The sequence below is a fragment of the Pelecanus crispus genome, chromosome 2 (assembly GCF_030463565.1).
Source record: "Pelecanus crispus isolate bPelCri1 chromosome 2, bPelCri1.pri, whole genome shotgun sequence".
Classification (NCBI taxonomy): Eukaryota; Metazoa; Chordata; class Aves; order Pelecaniformes; family Pelecanidae; genus Pelecanus; species Pelecanus crispus.
In genome coordinates, this window is record NC_134644.1 from 174,741,213 (window position 1) to 174,759,845 (window position 18,633).

An 18,633-nucleotide genomic window follows, 5' to 3' on the forward strand; every position below is an offset into this window, starting at 1 on the left:
GGCGTGGGGGTGCGAGGAGCGGTGCTGCAGGAGGGCAGGGGAGCGTGGAGGCGTGTTGTGTGGCGGTGGGGAGCGTGGCGGTGGGGAGGCTTTGTGGCTGGTGAAGGTGTGGGCAGAGGGTGGTGGGAGAGAGGGGCCAGGTGGGGCAGGAGAAAGGAGGAGAAGGGGGTTGGGGCTCACCTTGTTGACGTTGGAGGAGAAGGGGTGAGGAGAAGTGTGTGAGGGAGAGAGGCGCTGGTGCGTCTTTTATGCTGGTCCGGGAGGGGCGGGCCAGGCTTTGCGCATGAGAGCCTTTTGCAGCAAGCAGCTTTTGCGTGCCACAGCCTGGGGAGTAATGAGGTGGGGCGTGTCTTTGTTGCCGCAGTTCTGCAATTTCATGTTCTCCTCTTGAGGATGCGTCCACTTGAGCCTGTCGGCAGCTTTTAAGTGCGAGTATTAGAGGGCAAAGGCTTGGTGTTGATGGTGCGTGTCAGGGCGGGCAGAAGACCTGACCAAAGCATAGGAGAGGTGGGGTGTCGTCTTGTCAGTGAGGTCATGTCATGGCATTTGTGTGGTGTGGTTTGTGGGTGCGTTGTGAAGAGGGGCCCCATTTTGTCGCAGGCCTGTCAGGCTGGTGTGGGCTCTGGAGGTGTGTGGGGCGTGAGGGGCTGCCTCTTCCATGGCGTTCGGTCCCGCTCCACCTTCCTGCCAGCTCACTAAGCCTGTCTTTAGGCTTGGCCTTTCCCAGTCGTTGGGTGTGCCGTGTGGGTGCCCTAGTGGCCCTGTTGCTTGTAAGGTTGTAGGTGGGAGAAAGGAGCGTGCCTGTTTGGGCTTGTGCGCGTGTGGGGCCTTCCGTGGGGGTGGCAGCGCAAGCAGGCAGAGGAGGGCTGCTTACGAGAGCAGGAGGCTGTCCTGGCAGCCCTGGTTGAGCGCTCGGCAGCCCTGTGCTGTGGTGAGGCCTGCCGCAGTCCCCAAAGGCTTGTGTTGGCCCTTCCGTAGCACTCCCCTTAGCTGGGTTTGTCATGTTTGCGGCGTGAGCTCTGGCGTGACGCGGTGCTTGGTCTCTGGGTGATGCGTCCAAAGAAGAGCAACAAAGCCAGTGAAGGATGTAGAGCCTCAAGACTTAGGAAGAGTGGTTGGGAGAAGTGGGTGTGTTTATTTTGCTGGAAAAGGCGGCTGAGGGAGACCTTATCGCTCTGTACAAGTACCGGACAGGAGGTTGTAGCGAGGTGGGTGTCAGTCTGTTATCCCTAGTAAGAAGTGATAGGACGAGAGGCAAGAGCCTCAAGTTGCGCCAGGGGAGGTTTAGTTTGGTTGTTACAAAAAATGTCTTCACTGAGAGGGTTATGAAGCACTGGAACAGGCTGCCCAGGGAAGTGGTTGAGTCATCATTGCGGGAGGTATCGAAAAGACGTGGAGGCATGGGGCTTAGGGCCATGGTTTAGTGTTGGACTTGGTTGTGTTAGGTTAACGGTGGCGGTCGATTATGTTAAAGGTGTTTTCCAACCCAAATGACTCTCTGATTGTACACGGGGCACCCTGCAAGGGCAGGTGAGTTTCTGGAGAGCCCGTGAGTGTGGCGAGAAGCAGAGGGCGAGTGGGAGCGTCAGGCGGGGAAGGCTGTTGAAGGCAGGGTTTTTGTTGTGGTGTTGGGGTGAGCTCTGAGGGGTGAGGCCATTTCTCTGCGCAGCGTGTGACGGGCAGAAAGAGGATGTGGAGATTGGCGAGGGGAGTTGGAGGCGAGCATGCAGCACGTGGCTGCAGAGCCGAGGCCCTGGTGGTGATGGATGGATGCGGAAGGGTTGATGAATGGCAAGGCGTGCCCCAGTTGAGCCGAGGTGAGCGTTTGCAGGCTGTTTGTCAGGCGAGCAGTGCTTGTTGGCGAGGAAGATGAGAAGAGGTAAGAAGGAGTGCTGTGTGACTGGGTGCACGTAAGTCCCCAGGGCCTGATGGGTTGCATGCCCGAATGCGGAGGGTGCTGAGTGCTGTCCTTGGGGTATCGCTCTCCACTAGCTTGGAAAGGTCATGGTGCCTGTGGGCAGTTCCTGGAAGAGAGCTCATACCCCTTGTATCTTGAAGAAGCTGAAGAGGGAGGCTCTGGGACAGTAGAGGCTGGAGATGCTGCCCCTGTTTCATGTGAAGCTGATGGAGGAAATGCACCCGGAAAGAGCTGCCAAGGCCAGGAAGGACAAGGAGGTGATGGGGCCTTGTCGGCATGCATTTACGAAGGGGAAATCGTGCTTTCTGACCTCCGTGTCTCCCTACGTTGACGTGAGTCGCTTTGTGGGGGAGGAGAGCGCCACGTCTGGTGTTTACCTCAAGCTTTTACTGAAGCCTTTGATGCTTCCTCCCCTTGCGTGCTGCTAGACAAGCCAGGAGAGTAGGGGGTGCGTAAGGTGCCAGTGAGGTGGAGTGCAAAGTGGCTGAAGGTCTGGTCCCAGAGGCTTGTGATGAGTGGCCCAAAGTGCATCTGGAGGCAAGTCTCAAGTGGTGAGGCCCAGGTTTTGGATCGTTGCGGCCAACACTGTTCAACATCGTCCTCAGTGACACGGTCAGTGGGACGGAGTGCCCCCGTCAGCAAGTTGTGAGAGGATGCAAAATGTGGAGGAGTGTCTGAGGCACCGTCTGGTTGTGCCAGCATTGACAGGGATGTGGAGGTTCTGGAGACCGGGAGGGAGAGGAATCTGCTGAAGTTGAAGAGGGGGAAAGGCAAAGTCCTGCCTCTGGGGAGGAATGGCGCTGGGCAGCAGGCCATGCTGGGGGCCGATAGCCTGGACAGCAGCTTTGCTGAGCACGACTTTGTGGTGCTGGTGGAGAACAAGGTGAGTGCGAGGCAGCCGTGCACCCTTGCGGCAGAAGAGCCCCGGAGTCTCGATGGTGGCGTTGGGAAGAGCGTTGCCAGCAGGTTGGAGGAGGTGATCTTGCTCTCTCTTCAGCGCTGGTGAGGCCCCGTGTGGAATCCCGTGTCCCGTTGAAGGCTCCCAGGTGGAAGAAGGACATGGACTTGTTGGAGCGCGTTTGGTGCAGGGCCGCCAAGACGCTGAAAGGAGTGGAGCATCCTTCCCACGAGGAGAAGCTGAGAGAGTTGGGAGGCTTCTCAGGCAGGAGGCAGGGCTGCGCCGGGGAGATGTCATCGATAGGTCTAAATCTGGGATGGGAGGGAATGATTTGAGGGGCGTCAGGCCCTTCTGATGGGTGCCCACGGCCAGGGCAAGGGGGAATGGAGAAAGCTGCAAAGACGTGGCATTTCCTTGGCAGCGAAGGCAAGGGTTTTTCAGTGCGAGGGTGGTGAAGCAGTGGAAGCGGTTGTGCAGAGAGGTGTTGGGAGTCTCCATGCTTGGAGAGACTGAAAAGCTGACTGGCCGTGGTCGTGGAGAGCCTGCTCGAGCTGACCCTGCTTGAGGAGGTTGCATTGAACTAGGTGATCTCCGGCGTTTCCTTGTTATCTAAATGATTCTGTTTGTTGTGATTGTGCTTGCTGTGCTGGCCAGCGAGTTGTGCTGGGAAGAGAGTTGTTGAGGTGTGTGCTGCTGTGGGGATCTTGCGTCAGAGGCCTGGGTAGACGTGCATTAGCGTATGCAAGGCTTTGTTTGAGCAAGTGAAGGGCTTGTGTGGTGGGCTGGCAGCCCTGCTTTGCTGGTCTGTGCTGTTGTTGTTGCTGGGGTCATGCTTCCTAAGGGAGGTCTAGTGTCCCTTTTGCACGCATTGCAATGGCCTGTTGAGCCCTGGCTTTGTGCCGGGTGAGGCTGGAAGAGCCTTGGGAGAAGAAAGGAAGAGGAGGCGTCTGAGGCTGGCATGCAGAACATCTTTATTGAGGCAAAAGAGTGAAAAGGCAGGAGCGCCGAGTGGGGCAGAGCCAGTCTGAGGTGCAAGTAGGGCAACCATAAGACAAAATCCTTTGCGTGAGTGGATTGTGCCAGATCGCCGAGGTCTTCCTGCCCCGCAGTGGGAGCGGCACAGCAGAGGTCCCCGGTGGTCTTTGTCTTGTGAGAAGGTGTTTGCAGCAGAGAGTAGTTAACGCAGCAGAAGGGGCGACGCCACGAAGGAAGTGGGAGAAGAGGAGGATGTACACGGGCCATGTTTCCAGGCAGCCCGTGCTAGCCCCTTCCCTGCTTCCTTGCTTGGTGCCTGAAGAGGAAGAGGTGTGGACGGCAGGTCCGCGTGCGAGCAAGAGCGCGTCGGTGCGTCCTCAGTCCATGAAGTGGCTCCCAGGGGGTGGGTGGCTGGTGTCAGGGGTGGTGGCGAGGGCCCTTAGCAGGGGTAGCAGGCTCTTCTGGCGCCGAAGCAGCCCAGGCCTCCGAAGCCGTAGCCGTAGCCGAAGCCGCCGGAGATGGGCACTCCCTGGGCGCTGAGAGCGCTGCCCACGGCAGCCGATGTGGAGGATCCGACGGCGGTGTTCTGGGGGAAGGAGCTGAGGATGGGCCCTGGCAGGGTGACCAGCACGGTGGAAGGCTGGATGACAACGCGGGAGTCCTCGCACTGCCTGACGCAGGGCTCGTTGCAGCTGTTAGCCAGCGGGGTGGGTCCGCAGGGGTTGCAGAGGTCGTAGCAGGCCATGTCTGTGGTGCGGAGGGTCCCTGGAAGAGAGGGTGTTGAGGAAGCGGAGGGGCGTGGGGGTGCGAGGAGCGGTGCTGCAGGAGGGCAGGGGAGCGTGGAGGCGTGTTGTGTGGCGGTGGGGAGCGTGGCGGTGGGGAGGCTTTGTGGCTGGTTAAGGTGTGGGCAGAGGGTGGTGGGAGAGAGGGGCCAGGTGGGGCAGGAGAAAGGAGGAGAAGGGGGTTGGGGCTCACCTTGTTGACGTTGGAGGAGAAGGGGTGAGGAGAAGTGTGTGAGGGAGAGAGGCGCTGGTGCGTCTTTTATGCTGGTCCGGGAGGGGCGGGCCAGGCTTTGCGCATGAGAGCCTTTTGCAGCGAGCAGCTTTTGCGTGCCACAGCCTGGGGAGTAATGAGGTGGGGCGTGTCTTTGTTGCCGCAGTTCTGCAATTTCATGTTCTCCTCTTGAGGATGCGTCCACTTGAGCCTGTCGGCAGCTTTTAAGTGCGAGTATTAGAGGGCAAAGGCTTGGTGTTGATGGTGCGTGTCAGGGCGGGCAGAAGACCTGACCAAAGCATAGGAGAGGTGGGGTGTCGTCTTGTCAGTGAGGTCATGTCATGGCATTTGTGTGGTGTGGTTTGTGGGTGCGTTGTGAAGAGGGGCCCCATTTTGTCGCAGGCCTGTCAGGCTGGTGTGGGCTCTGGAGGTGTGTGGGGCGTGAGGGGCTGCCTCTTCCATGGCGTTCGGTCCCGCTCCACCTTCCTGCCAGCTCACTAAGCCTGTCTTTAGGCTTGGCCTTTCCCAGTCGTTGGGTGTGCCGTGTGGGTGCCCTAGTGGCCCTGTTGCTTGTAAGGTTGTAGGTGGGAGAAAGGAGCGTGCCTGTTTGGGCTTGTGCGCGTGTGGGGCCTTCCGTGGGGGTGGCAGCGCAAGCAGGCAGAGGAGGGCTGCTTACGAGAGCAGGAGGCTGTCCTGGCAGCCCTGGTTGAGCGCTCGGCAGCCCTGTGCTGTGGTGAGGCCTGCCGCAGTCCCCAAAGGCTTGTGTTGGCCCTTCCGTAGCACTCCCCTTAGCTGGGTTTGTCATGTTTGCGGCGTGAGCTCTGGCGTGACGCGGTGCTTGGTCTCTGGGTGATGCGTCCAAAGAAGAGCAACAAAGCCAGTGAAGGATGTAGAGCCTCAAGACTTAGGAAGAGTGGTTGGGAGAAGTGGGTGTGTTTATTTTGCTGGAAAAGGCGGCTGAGGGAGACCTTATCGCTCTGTACAAGTACCGGACAGGAGGTTGTAGCGAGGTGGGTGTCAGTCTGTTATCCCTAGTAAGAAGTGATAGGACGAGAGGCAAGAGCCTCAAGTTGCGCCAGGGGAGGTTTAGTTTGGTTGTTACAAAAAATGTCTTCACTGAGAGGGTTATGAAGCACTGGAACAGGCTGCCCAGGGAAGTGGTTGAGTCATCATTGCGGGAGGTATCGAAAAGACGTGGAGGCATGGGGCTTAGGGCCATGGTTTAGTGTTGGACTTGGTTGTGTTAGGTTAACGGTGGCGGTCGATTATGTTAAAGGTGTTTTCCAACCCAAATGACTCTCTGATTGTACACGGGGCACCCTGCAAGGGCAGGTGAGTTTCTGGAGAGCCCGTGAGTGTGGCGAGAAGCAGAGGGCGAGTGGGAGCGTCAGGCGGGGAAGGCTGTTGAAGGCAGGGTTTTTGTTGTGGTGTTGGGGTGAGCTCTGAGGGGTGAGGCCATTTCTCTGCGCAGCGTGTGACGGGCAGAAAGAGGATGTGGAGATTGGCGAGGTGAGTTGGAGGCGAGCATGCAGCACGTGGCTGCAGAGCCGAGGCCCTGGTGGTGATGGATGGTTGCGGAAGGGTTGATGAATGGCAAGGCGTGCCCCAGTTGAGCCGAGGTGAGCGTTTGCAGGCTGTTTGTCAGGCGAGCAGTGCTTGTTGGCGAGGAAGATGAGAAGAGGTAAGAAGGAGTGCTGTGTGACTGGGTGCACGTAAGTCCCCAGGGCCTGATGGGTTGCATGCCCGAATGCGGAGGGTGCTGAGTGCTGTCCTTGGGGTATCGCTCTCCACTAGCTTGGAAAGGTCATGGTGCCTGTGGGCAGTTCCTGGAAGAGAGCTCATACCCCTTGTATCTTGAAGAAGCTGAAGAGGGAGGCTCTGGGACAGTAGAGGCTGGAGATGCTGCCCCTGTTTCATGTGAAGCTGATGGAGGAAATGCACCCGGAAAGAGCTGCCAAGGCCAGGAAGGACAAGGAGGTGATGGGGCCTTGTCGGCATGCATTTACGAAGGGGAAATCGTGCTTTCTGACCTCCGTGTCTCCCTACATTGACGTGAGTCGCTTTGTGGGGGAGGAGAGCGCCACGTCTGGTGTTTACCTCAAGCTTTTACTGAAGCCTTTGATGCTTCCTCCCCTTGCGTGCTGCTAGACAAGCCAGGAGAGTAGGGGGTGCGTAAGGTGCCAGTGAGGTGGAGTGCAAAGTGGCTGAAGGTCTGGTCCCAGAGGCTTGTGATGAGTGGCCCAAAGTGCATCTGGAGGCAATTCTCAAGTGGTGTAGCCCAGGACTTGGATCGTTGTGGCCAACACTGTTCAACATCGTCCTCAGTGACACGGTCAGTGGGACGGAGTGCCCCCGTCAGCAAGTTGTGAGAGGATGCAAAATGTGGAGGAGTGTCTGATGCACCGTCTGGTTGTGCCAGCATTGACAGGGATGTGGAGGTTCTGGAGACCGGGAGGGAGAGGAATCTGCTGAAGTTGAAGAGGGGGAAAGGCAAAGTCCTGCCTCTGGGGAGGAATGGCGCTGGGCAGCAGGCCATGCTGGGGGCCGATAGCCTGGACAGCAGCTTTGCTGAGCACGACTTTGTGGTGCTGGTGGAGAACAAGGTGAGTGCGAGGCAGCCGTGCACCCTTGCGGCAGAAGAGCCCCGGAGTCTCGATGGTGGCGTTGGGAAGAGCGTTGCCAGCAGGTTGGAGGAGGTGATCTTGCTCTCTCTTCAGCGCTGGTGAGGCCCCGTGTGGAATCCCGTGTCCCGTTGAAGGCTCCCAGGTGGAAGAAGGACATGGACTTGTTGGAGCGCGTTTGGTGCAGGGCCGCCAAGACGCTGAAAGGAGTGGAGCATCCTTCCCACGAGGAGAAGCTGAGAGAGCTGGGAGGCTTTTCAGGCAGGAGGCAGGGCTGCGCCGGGGAGATGTCATCGATAGGTCTAAATCTGGGATGGGAGGGAATGATTTGAGGGGCGTCAGGCCCTTCTGATGGGTGCCCACGGCCAGGGCAAGGGGGAATGGAGAAAGCTGCAAAGACGTGGCATTTCCTTGGCAGCGAAGGCAAGGGTTTTTCAGTGCGAGGGTGGTGAAGCAGTGGAAGCGGTTGTGCAGAGAGGTGTTGGGAGTCTCCATGCTTGGAGAGACTGAAAAGCTGACTGGCCATGGTCGTGGAGAGCCTGCTCGAGCTGACCCTGCTTGACGAGGTTGCATTGAACTGGGTGATCTCCAGCGTTTCCTTGTTATCTAAATGATTCTGTTTGTTGTGATTGTGCTTGCTGTGCTGGCCAGCGAGTTGTGCTGGGAAGAGAGTTGTTGAGGTGTGTGCTGCTGTGGGGATCTTGCGTCAGAGGCCTGGGTAGACGTGCATTAGCGTATGCAAGGCTTTGTTTGAGCAAGTGAAGGGCTTGTGTGGTGGGCTGGCAGCCCTGCTTTGCTGGTCTGTGCTGTTGTTGTTGCTGGGGTCATGCTTCCTAAGGGAGGTCTAGTGTCCCTTTTGCACGCATTGCAATGGCCTGTTGAGCCCTGGCTTTGTGCCAGGTGAGGCTGGAAGAGCGTTGGGAGAAGAAAGGAAGAGGAGGCGTCTGAGGCTGGCATGCAGAACATCTTTATTGAGGCAAAAGAGTGAAAAGGCAGGAGCGCCGAGTGGGGCAGAGCCAGTCTGAGGTGCAAGTAGGGCAACCATAAGACAAAATCCTTTGCGTGAGTGGATTGTGCCAGATCGCCGAGGTCTTCCTGCCCCGCAGTGGGAGCGGCACAGCAGAGGTCCCCGGTGGTCTTTGTCTTGTGAGAAGGTGTTTGCAGCAGAGAGTAGTTAACGCAGCAGAAGGGGCGACGCCACGAAGGAAGTGGGAGAAGAGGAGGATGTACACGGGCCATGTTTCCAGGCAGCCCGTGCTAGCCCCTTCCCTGCTTCCTTGCTTGGTGCCTGAAGAGGAAGAGGTGTGGACGGCAGGTCCGCGTGCGAGCAAGAGCGCGTCGGTGCGTCCTCAGTCCATGAAGTGGCTCCCAGGGGGTGGGTGGCTGGTGTCAGGGGTGGTGGCGAGGGCCCTTAGCAGGGGTAGCAGGCTCTTCTGGCGCCGAAGCAGCCCAGGCCTCCGAAGCCGTAGCCGTAGCCGAAGCCGCCGGAGATGGGCACTCCCTGGGCGCTGAGAGCGCTGCCCACGGCAGCCGATGTGGAGGATCCGACGGCGGTGTTCTGGGGGAAGGAGCTGAGGATGGGCCCTGGCAGGGTGACCAGCACGGTGGAAGGCTGGATGACGACGCGGGAGTCCTCGCACTGCCTGACGCAGGGCTCGTTGCAGCTGTTAGCCAGCGGGGTGGGTCCGCAGGGGTTGCAGAGGTCGTAGCAGGCCATGTCTGTGGTGCGGAGGGTCCCTGGAAGAGAGGGTGTTGAGGAAGCGGAGGGGCGTGGGGGTGCGAGGAGCGGTGCTGCAGGAGGGCAGGGGAGCGTGGAGGCGTGTTGTGGGGCGGTGGGGAGCGTGGCGGTGGGGAGGCTTTGTGGCTGGTGAAGGTGTGGGCAGAGGGTGGTGGGAGAGAGGGGCCAGGTGGGGCAGGAGAAAGGAGGAGAAGGGGGTTGGGGCTCACCTTGTTGACGTTGGAGGAGAAGGGGTGAGGAGAAGTGTGTGAGGGAGAGAGGCGCTGGTGCGTCTTTTATGCTGGTCCGGGAGGGGCGGGCCAGGCTTTGCGCATGAGAGCCTTTTGCAGCGAGCAGCTTTTGCGTGCCACAGCCTGGGGAGTAATGAGGTGGGGCGTGTCTTTGTTGCCGCAGTTCTGCAATTTCATGTTCTCCTCTTGAGGATGCGTCCACTTGAGCCTGTCGGCAGCTTTTAAGTGCGAGTATTAGAGGGCAAAGGCTTGGTGTTGATGGTGCGTGTCAGGGCGGGCAGAAGACCTGACCAAAGCATAGGAGAGGTGGGGTGTCGTCTTGTCAGTGAGGTCATGTCATGGCATTTGTGTGGTGTGGTTTGTGGGTGCGTTGTGAAGAGGGGCCCCATTTTGTCGCAGGCCTGTCAGGCTGGTGTGGGCTCTGGAGGTGTGTGGGGCGTGAGGGGCTGCCTCTTCCATGGCGTTCGGTCCCGCTCCACCTTCCTGCCAGCTCACTAAGCCTGTCTTTAGGCTTGGCCTTTCCCAGTCGTTGGGTGTGCCGTGTGGGTGCCCTAGTGGCCCTGTTGCTTGTAAGGTTGTAGGTGGGAGAAAGGAGCGTGCCTGTTTGGGCTTGTGCGCGTGTGGGGCCTTCCGTGGGGGTGGCAGCGCAAGCAGGCAGAGGAGGGCTGCTTACGAGAGCAGGAGGCTGTCCTGGCAGCCCTGGTTGAGCGCTCGGCAGCCCTGTGCTGTGGTGAGGCCTGCCGCAGTCCCCAAAGGCTTGTGTTGGCCCTTCCGTAGCACTCCCCTTAGCTGGGTTTGTCATGTTTGCGGCGTGAGCTCTGGCGTGACGCGGTGCTTGGTCTCTGGGTGATGCGTCCAAAGAAGAGCAACAAAGCCAGTGAAGGATGTAGAGCCTCAAGACTTAGGAAGAGTGGTTGGGAGAAGTGGGTGTGTTTATTTTGCTGGAAAAGGCGGCTGAGGGAGACCTTATCGCTCTGTACAAGTACCGGACAGGAGGTTGTAGCGAGGTGGGTGTCAGTCTGTTATCCCTAGTAAGAAGTGATAGGACGAGAGGCAAGAGCCTCAAGTTGCGCCAGGGGAGGTTTAGTTTGGTTGTTACAAAAAATGTCTTCACTGAGAGGGTTATGAAGCACTGGAACAGGCTGCCCAGGGAAGTGGTTGAGTCATCATTGCGGGAGGTATCGAAAAGACGTGGAGGCATGGGGCTTAGGGCCATGGTTTAGTGTTGGACTTGGTTGTGTTAGGTTAACGGTGGCGGTCGATTATGTTAAAGGTGTTTTCCAACCCAAATGACTCTCTGATTGTACACGGGGCACCCTGCAAGGGCAGGTGAGTTTCTGGAGAGCCCGTGAGTGTGGCGAGAAGCAGAGGGCGAGTGGGAGCGTCAGGCGGGGAAGGCTGTTGAAGGCAGGGTTTTTGTTGTGGTGTTGGGGTGAGCTCTGAGGGGTGAGGCCATTTCTCTGCGCAGCGTGTGACGGGCAGAAAGAGGATGTGGAGATTGGCGAGGTGAGTTGGAGGCGAGCATGCAGCACGTGGCTGCAGAGTCGAGGCCCTGGTGGTGATGGATGGATGCGGAAGGGTTGATGAATGGCAAGGCGTGCCCCAGTTGAGCCGAGGTGAGCGTTTGCAGGCTGTTTGTCAGGCGAGCAGTGCTTGTTGGCGAGGAAGATGAGAAGAGGTAAGAAGGAGTGCTGTGTGACTGGGTGCACGTAAGTCCCCAGGGCCTGATGGGTTGCATGCCCGAATGCGGAGGGTGCTGAGTGCTGTCCTTGGGGTATCGCTCTCCACTAGCTTGGAAAGGTCATGGTGCCTGTGGGCAGTTCCTGGAAGAGAGCTCATACCCCTTGTATCTTGAAGAAGCTGAAGAGGGAGGCTCTGGGACAGTAGAGGCTGGAGATGCTGCCCCTGTTTCATGTGAAGCTGATGGAGGAAATGCACCCGGAAAGAGCTGCCAAGGCCAGGAAGGACAAGGAGGTGATGGGGCCTTGTCGGCATGCATTTACGAAGGGGAAATCGTGCTTTCTGACCTCCGTGTCTCCCTACGTTGAAGTGAGTCGCTTTGTGGGGGAGGAGAGCGCCACGTCTGGTGTTTACCTCAAGCTTTTACTGAAGCCTTTGATGCTTCCTCCCCTTGCGTGCTGCTAGACAAGCCAGGAGAGTAGGGGGTGCGTAAGGTGCCAGTGAGGTGGAGTGCAAAGTGGCTGAAGGTCTGGTCCCAGAGGCTTGTGATGAGTGGCCCAAAGTGCATCTGGAGGCAAGTCTCAAGTGGTGTGGCCCAGGTTTTGGATCGTTGCGGCCAACACTGTTCAACATCGTCCTCGGTGACATGGTCAGTGGGACGGAGTGCCCCCGTCAGCAAGTTGTGAGAGGATGCAAAATGTGGAGGAGTGTCTGATGCACCGTCTGGTTGTGCCAGCATTGACAGGGATGTGGAGGTTCTGGAGACCGGGAGGGAGAGGAATCTGCTGAAGTTGAAGAGGGGGAAAGGCAAAGTCCTGCCTCTGGGGAGGAATGGCGCTGGGCAGCAGGCCATGCTGGGGGCCGATAGCCTGGACAGCAGCTTTGCTGAGCACGACTTTGTGGTGCTGGTGGAGAACAAGGTGAGTGCGAGGCAGCCGTGCACCCTTGCGGCAGAAGAGCCCCGGAGTCTCGATGGTGGCGTTGGGAAGAGCGTTGCCAGCAGGTTGGAGGAGGTGATCTTGCTCTCTCTTCAGCGCTGGTGAGGCCCCGTGTGGAATCCCGTGTCCCGTTGAAGGCTCCCAGGTGGAAGAAGGACATGGACTTGTTGGAGCGCGTTTGGTGCAGGGCCGCCAAGACGCTGAAAGGAGTGGAGCATCCTTCCCACGAGGAGAAGCTGAGAGAGCTGGGAGGCTTTTCAGGCAGGAGGCAGGGCTGCGCCGGGGAGATGTCATCGATAGGTCTAAATCTGGGATGGGAGGGAATGATTTGAGGGGCGTCAGGCCCTTCTGATGGGTGCCCACGGCCAGGGCAAGGGGGAATGGAGAAAGCTGCAAAGACGTGGCATTTCCTTGGCAGCGAAGGCAAGGGTTTTTCAGTGCGAGGGTGGTGAAGCAGTGGAAGCGGTTGTGCAGAGAGGTGTTGGGAGTCTCCATGCTTGGAGAGACTGAAAAGCTGACTGGCCATGGTCGTGGAGAGCCTGCTCGAGCTGACCCTGCTTGACGAGTTTGCATTGAACTAGGTGATCTCCGGCGTTTCCTTGTTATCTAAATGATTCTGTTTGTTGTGATTGTGCTTGCTGTGCTGGCCAGCGAGTTGTGCTGGGAAGAGAGTTGTTGAGGTGTGTGCTGCTGTGGGGATCTTGCGTCAGAGGCCTGGGTAGACGTGCATTAGCGTATGCAAGGCTTTGTTTGAGCAAGTGAAGGGCTTGTGTGGTGGGCTGGCAGCCCTGCTTTGCTGGTCTGTGCTGTTGTTGTTGCTGGGGTCATGCTTCCTAAGGGAGGTCTAGTGTCCCTTTTGCACGCATTGCAATGGCCTGTTGAGCCCTGGCTTTGTGCCGGGTGAGGCTGGAAGAGCGTTGGGAGAAGAAAGGAAGAGGAGGCGTCTGAGGCTGGCATGCAGAACATCTTTATTGAGGCAAAAGAGTGAAAAGGCAGGAGCGCCGAGTGGGGCAGAGCCAGTCTGAGGTGCAAGTAGGGCAACCATAAGACAAAATCCTTTGCGTGAGTGGATTGTGCCAGATCGCCGAGGTCTTCCTGCCCCGCAGTGGGAGCGGCACAGCAGAGGTCCCCGGTGGTCTTTGTCTTGTGAGAAGGTGTTTGCAGCAGAGAGTAGTTAACGCAGCAGAAGGGGCGACGCCACGAAGGAAGTGGGAGAAGAGGAGGATGTACACGGGCCATGTTTCCAGGCAGCCCGTGCTAGCCCCTTCCCTGCTTCCTTGCTTGGTGCCTGAAGAGGAAGAGGTGTGGACGGCAGGTCCGCGTGCGAGCAAGAGCGCGTCGGTGCGTCCTCAGTCCATGAAGTGGCTCCCAGGGGGTGGGTGGCTGGTGTCAGGGGTGGTGGCGAGGGCCCTTAGCAGGGGTAGCAGGCTCTTCTGGCGCCGAAGCAGCCCAGGCCTCCGAAGCCGTAGCCGTAGCCGAAGCCGCCGGAGATGGGCACTCCCTGGGCGCTGAGAGCGCTGCCCACGGCAGCCGATGTGGAGGATCCGACGGCGGTGTTCTGGGGGAAGGAGGTGAGGATGGGCCCTGGCAGGGTGACCAGCACGGTGGAAGGCTGGATGACGACGCGGGAGTCCTCGCACTGCCTGACGCAGGGCTCGTTGCAGCTGTTAGCCAGCGGGGTGGGTCCGCAGGGGTTGCAGAGGTCGTAGCAGGCCATGTCTGTGGTGCGGAGGGTCCCTGGAAGAGAGGGTGTTGAGGAAGCGGAGGGGCGTGGGGGTGCGAGGAGCGGTGCTGCAGGAGGGCAGGGGAGCGTGGAGGCGTGTTGTGTGGCGGTGGGGAGCGTGGCGGTGGGGAGGCTTTGTGGCTGGTGAAGGTGTGGGCAGAGGGTGGTGGGAGAGAGGGGCCAGGTGGGGCAGGAGAAAGGAGGAGAAGGGGGTTGGGGCTCACCTTGTTGACGTTGGAGGAGAAGGGGTGAGGAGAAGTGTGTGAGGGAGAGAGGCGCTGGTGCGTCTTTTATGCTGGTCCGGGAGGGGCGGGCCAGGCTTTGCGCATGAGAGCCTTTTGCAGCAAGCAGCTTTTGCGTGCCACAGCCTGGGGAGTAATGAGGTGGGGCGTGTCTTTGTTGCCGCAGTTCTGCAATTTCATGTTCTCCTCTTGAGGATGCGTCCACTTGAGCCTGTCGGCAGCTTTTAAGTGCGAGTATTAGAGGGCAAAGGCTTGGTGTTGATGGTGCGTGTCAGGGCGGGCAGAAGACCTGACCAAAGCATAGGAGAGGTGGGGTGTCGTCTTGTCAGTGAGGTCATGTCATGGCATTTGTGTGGTGTGGTTTGTGGGTGCGTTGTGAAGAGGGGCCCCATTTTGTCGCAGGCCTGTCAGGCTGGTGTGGGCTCTGGAGGTGTGTGGGGCGTGAGGGGCTGCCTCTTCCATGGCGTTCGGTCCCGCTCCACCTTCCTGCCAGCTCACTAAGCCTGTCTTTAGGCTTGGCCTTTCCCAGTCGTTGGGTGTGCCGTGTGGGTGCCCTAGTGGCCCTGTTGCTTGTAAGGTTGTAGGTGGGAGAAAGGAGCGTGCCTGTTTGGGCTTGTGCGCGTGTGGGGCCTTCCGTGGGGGTGGCAGCGCAAGCAGGCAGAGGAGGGCTGCTTACGAGAGCAGGAGGCTGTCCTGGCAGCCCTGGTTGAGCGCTCGGCAGCCCTGTGCTGTGGTGAGGCCTGCCGCAGTCCCCAAAGGCTTGTGTTGGCCCTTCCGTAGCACTCCCCTTAGCTGGGTTTGTCATGTTTGCGGCGTGAGCTCTGGCGTGACGCGGTGCTTGGTCTCTGGGTGATGCGTCCAAAGAAGAGCAACAAAGCCAGTGAAGGATGTAGAGCCTCAAGACTTAGGAAGAGTGGTTGGGAGAAGTGGGTGTGTTTATTTTGCTGGAAAAGGCGGCTGAGGGAGACCTTATCGCTCTGTACAAGTACCGGACAGGAGGTTGTAGCGAGGTGGGTGTCAGTCTGTTATCCCTAGTAAGAAGTGATAGGACGAGAGGCAAGAGCCTCAAGTTGCGCCAGGGGAGGTTTAGTTTGGTTGTTACAAAAAATGTCTTCACTGAGAGGGTTATGAAGCACTGGAACAGGCTGCCCAGGGAAGTGGTTGAGTCATCATTGCGGGAGGTATCGAAAAGACGTGGAGGCATGGGGCTTAGGGCCATGGTTTAGTGTTGGACTTGGTTGTGTTAGGTTAACGGTGGCGGTCGATTATGTTAAAGGTGTTTTCCAACCCAAATGACTCTCTGATTGTACACGGGGCACCCTGCAAGGGCAGGTGAGTTTCTGGAGAGCCCGTGAGTGTGGCGAGAAGCAGAGGGCGAGTGGGAGCGTCAGGCGGGGAAGGCTGTTGAAGGCAGGGTTTTTGTTGTGGTGTTGGGGTGAGCTCTGAGGGGTGAGGCCATTTCTCTGCGCAGCGTGTGACGGGCAGAAAGAGGATGTGGAGATTGGCGAGGTGAGTTGGAGGCGAGCATGCAGCACGTGGCTGCAGAGTCGAGGCCCTGGTGGTGATGGATGGTTGCGGAAGGGTTGATGAATGGCAAGGCGTGCCCCAGTTGAGCCGAGGTGAGCGTTTGCAGGCTGTTTGTCAGGCGAGCAGTGCTTGTTGGCGAGGAAGATGAGAAGAGGTAAGAAGGAGTGCTGTGTGACTGGGTGCACGTAAGTCCCCAGGGCCTGATGGGTTGCATGCCCGAATGCGGAGGGTGCTGAGTGCTGTCCTTGGGGTATCGCTCTCCACTAGCTTGGAAAGGTCATGGTGCCTGTGGGCAGTTCCTGGAAGAGAGCTCATACCCCTTGTATCTTGAAGAAGCTGAAGAGGGAGGCTCTGGGACAGTAGAGGCTGGAGATGCTGCCCCTGTTTCATGTGAAGCTGATGGAGGAAATGCACCCGGAAAGAGCTGCCAAGGCCAGGAAGGACAAGGAGGTGATGGGGCCTTGTCGGCATGCATTTACGAAGGGGAAATCGTGCTTTCTGACCTCCGTGTCTCCCTACGTTGAAGTGAGTCGCTTTGTGGGGGAGGAGAGCGCCACGTCTGGTGTTTACCTCAAGCTTTTACTGAAGCCTTTGATGCTTCCTCCCCTTGCGTGCTGCTAGACAAGCCAGGAGAGTAGGGGGTGCGTAAGGTGCCAGTGAGGTGGAGTGCAAAGTGGCTGAAGGTCTGGTCCCAGAGGCTTGTGATGAGTGGCCCAAAGTGCATCTGGAGGCAAGTCTCAAGTGGTGTGGCCCAGGTTTTGGATCGTTGCGGCCAACACTGTTCAACATCGTCCTCGGTGACATGGTCAGTGGGACGGAGTGCCCCCGTCAGCAAGTTGTGAGAGGATGCAAAATGTGGAGGAGTGTCTGATGCACCGTCTGGTTGTGCCAGCATTGACAGGGATGTGGAGGTTCTGGAGACCGGGAGGGAGAGGAATCTGCTGAAGTTGAAGAGGGGGAAAGGCAAAGTCCTGCCTCTGGGGAGGAATGGCGCTGGGCAGCAGGCCATGCTGGGGGCCGATAGCCTGGACAGCAGCTTTGCTGAGCACGACTTTGTGGTGCTGGTGGAGAACAAGGTGAGTGCGAGGCAGCCGTGCACCCTTGCGGCAGAAGAGCCCCGGAGTCTCGATGGTGGCGTTGGGAAGAGCGTTGCCAGCAGGTTGGAGGAGGTGATCTTGCTCTCTCTTCAGCGCTGGTGAGGCCCCGTGTGGAATCCCGTGTCCCGTTGAAGGCTCCCAGGTGGAAGAAGGACATGGACTTGTTGGAGCGCGTTTGGTGCAGGGCCGCCAAGACGCTGAAAGGAGTGGAGCATCCTTCCCACGAGGAGAAGCTGAGAGAGCTGGGAGGCTTTTCAGGCAGGAGGCAGGGCTGCGCCGGGGAGATGTCATCGATAGGTCTAAATCTGGGATGGGAGGGAATGATTTGAGGGGCGTCAGGCCCTTCTGATGGGTGCCCACGGCCAGGGCAAGGGGGAATGGAGAAAGCTGCAAAGACGTGGCATTTCCTTGGCAGCGAAGGCAAGGGTTTTTCAGTGCGAGGGTGGTGAAGCAGTGGAAGCGGTTGTGCAGAGAGGTGTTGGGAGTCTCCATGCTTGGAGAGACTGAAAAGCTGACTGGCCATGGTCGTGGAGAGCCTGCTCGAGCTGACCCTGCTTGACGAGGTTGCATTGAACTAGGTGATCTCCGGCGTTTCCTTGTTATCTAAATGATTCTGTTTGTTGTGATTGTGCTTGCTGTGCTGGCCAGCGAGTTGTGCTGGGAAGAGAGTTGTTGAGGTGTGTGCTGCTGTGGGGATCTTGCGTCAGAGGCCTGGGTAGACGTGCATTAGCGTATGCAAGGCTTTGTTTGAGCAAGTGAAGGGCTTGTGTGGTGGGCTGGCAGCCCTGCTTTGCTGGTCTGTGCTGTTGTTGTTGCTGGGGTCATGCTTCCTAAGGGAGGTCTAGTGTCCCTTTTGCACGCATTGCAATGGCCTGTTGAGCCCTGGCTTTGTGCCGGGTGAGGCTGGAAGAGCGTTGGGAGAAGAAAGGAAGAGGAGGCGTCTGAGGCTGGCATGCAGAACATCTTTATTGAGGCAAAAGAGTGAAAAGGCAGGAGCGCCGAGTGGGGCAGAGCCAGTCTGAGGTGCAAGTAGGGCAACCATAAGACAAAATCCTTTGCGTGAGTGGATTGTGCCAGATCGCCGAGGTCTTCCTGCCCCGCAGTGGGAGCGGCACAGCAGAGGTCCCCGGTGGTCTTTGTCTTGTGAGAAGGTGTTTGCAGCAGAGAGTAGTTAACGCAGCAGAAGGGGCGACGCCACGAAGGAAGTGGGAGAAGAGGAGGATGTACACGGGCCATGTTTCCAGGCAGCCCGTGCTAGCCCCTTCCCTGCTTCCTTGCTTGGTGCCTGAAGAGGAAGAGGTGTGGACGGCAGGTCCGCGTGCGAGCAAGAGCGCATCGGTGCGTCCTCAGTCCATGAAGTGGCTCCCAGGGGGTGGGTGGCTGGTGTCAGGGGTGGTGGCGAGGGCCCTTAGCAGGGGTAGCAGGCTCTTCTGGCGCCGAAGCAGCCCAGGCCTCCGAAGCCGTAGCCGTAGCCGAAGCCGCCGGAGATGGGCACTCCCTGGGCGCTGAGAGCGCTGCCCACGGCAGCCGATGTGGAGGATCCGACGGCGGTGTTCTGGGGGAAGGAGCTGAGGATGGGCCCTGGCAGGGTGACCAGCACGGTGGAAGGCTGGATGACGACGCGGGAGTCCTCGCACTGCCTGACGCAGGGCTCGTTGCAGCTGTTAGCCAGCGGGGTGGGTCCGCAGGGGTTGCAGAGGTCGTAGCAGGCCATGTCTGTGGTGCGGAGGGTCCCTGGAAGAGAGGGTGTTGAGGAAGCGGAGGGGCGTGGGGGTGCGAGGAGCGGTGCTGCAGGAGGGCAGGGGAGCGTGGAGGCGTGTTGTGTGGCGGTGGGGAGCGTGGCGGTGGGGAGGCTTTGTGGCTGGTGAAGGTGTGGGCAGAGGGTGGTGGGAGAGAGGGGCCAGGTGGGGCAGGAGAAAGGAGGAGAAGGGGGTTGGGGCTCACCTTGTTGACGTTGGAGGAGAAGGGGTGAGGAGAAGTGTGTGAGGGAGAGAGGCGCTGGTGCGTCTTTTATGCTGGTCCGGGAGGGGCGGGCCAGGCTTTGCGCATGAGA

At 58.8% G+C, this 18,633-nt stretch overlaps 3 protein-coding genes across 3 annotated transcripts; all 3 read right to left on the reverse strand.

Moving 5' to 3' along the window:
• Nucleotides 1–4,230: 4,230 nt before the first annotated feature.
• Nucleotides 4,231–4,536, reverse strand: LOC142592912 (feather keratin 2-like). Its single transcript, XM_075705135.1, has one exon. It carries the CDS (start codon nucleotides 4,534–4,536, stop codon nucleotides 4,231–4,233), a length of 306 nt encoding a protein of 101 aa, XP_075561250.1.
• A 4,280-nt stretch (nucleotides 4,537–8,816) lies between these two features.
• Nucleotides 8,817–13,708, reverse strand: LOC142592920 (feather keratin 2-like). The gene is made up of 2 exons (XM_075705291.1): nucleotides 13,428–13,708; nucleotides 8,817–8,889 (listed from the first exon to the last, which is right to left on the reverse strand). The coding sequence occupies exons 1-2, from the start codon at nucleotides 13,706–13,708 to the stop codon at nucleotides 8,817–8,819; spliced, it is 354 nt and encodes a 117-aa protein (XP_075561406.1).
• A 4,280-nt stretch (nucleotides 13,709–17,988) lies between these two features.
• On the reverse strand, nucleotides 17,989–18,294 carry LOC142592911 (feather keratin 2-like). The gene has a single exon (XM_075705134.1). The coding sequence runs from the start codon at nucleotides 18,292–18,294 to the stop codon at nucleotides 17,989–17,991; it is 306 nt and encodes a 101-aa protein (XP_075561249.1).
• Nucleotides 18,295–18,633: the final 339 nt, after the last annotated feature.

Bases quoted from the DNA above. Each gene is read 5' to 3' on its own strand.
- LOC142592912 (XM_075705135.1), bottom strand. From the start codon at position 4,536: ATGGCCTGCTACGACCTCTGCAACCCCTGCGGACCCACCCCGCTGGCT.
- LOC142592920 (XM_075705291.1), bottom strand. From the start codon at position 13,708: ATGGCCTGCTACGACCTCTGCAACCCCTGCGGACCCACCCCGCTGGCT. The intron at 8,890-13,427 runs CAGAAGAGCCTG...GCCCATCTCCGG, and splicing joins GGCCTGGGCTGCTTCGGCGC to CGGCTTCGGCTACGGCTACG.
- LOC142592911 (XM_075705134.1), bottom strand. From the start codon at position 18,294: ATGGCCTGCTACGACCTCTGCAACCCCTGCGGACCCACCCCGCTGGCT.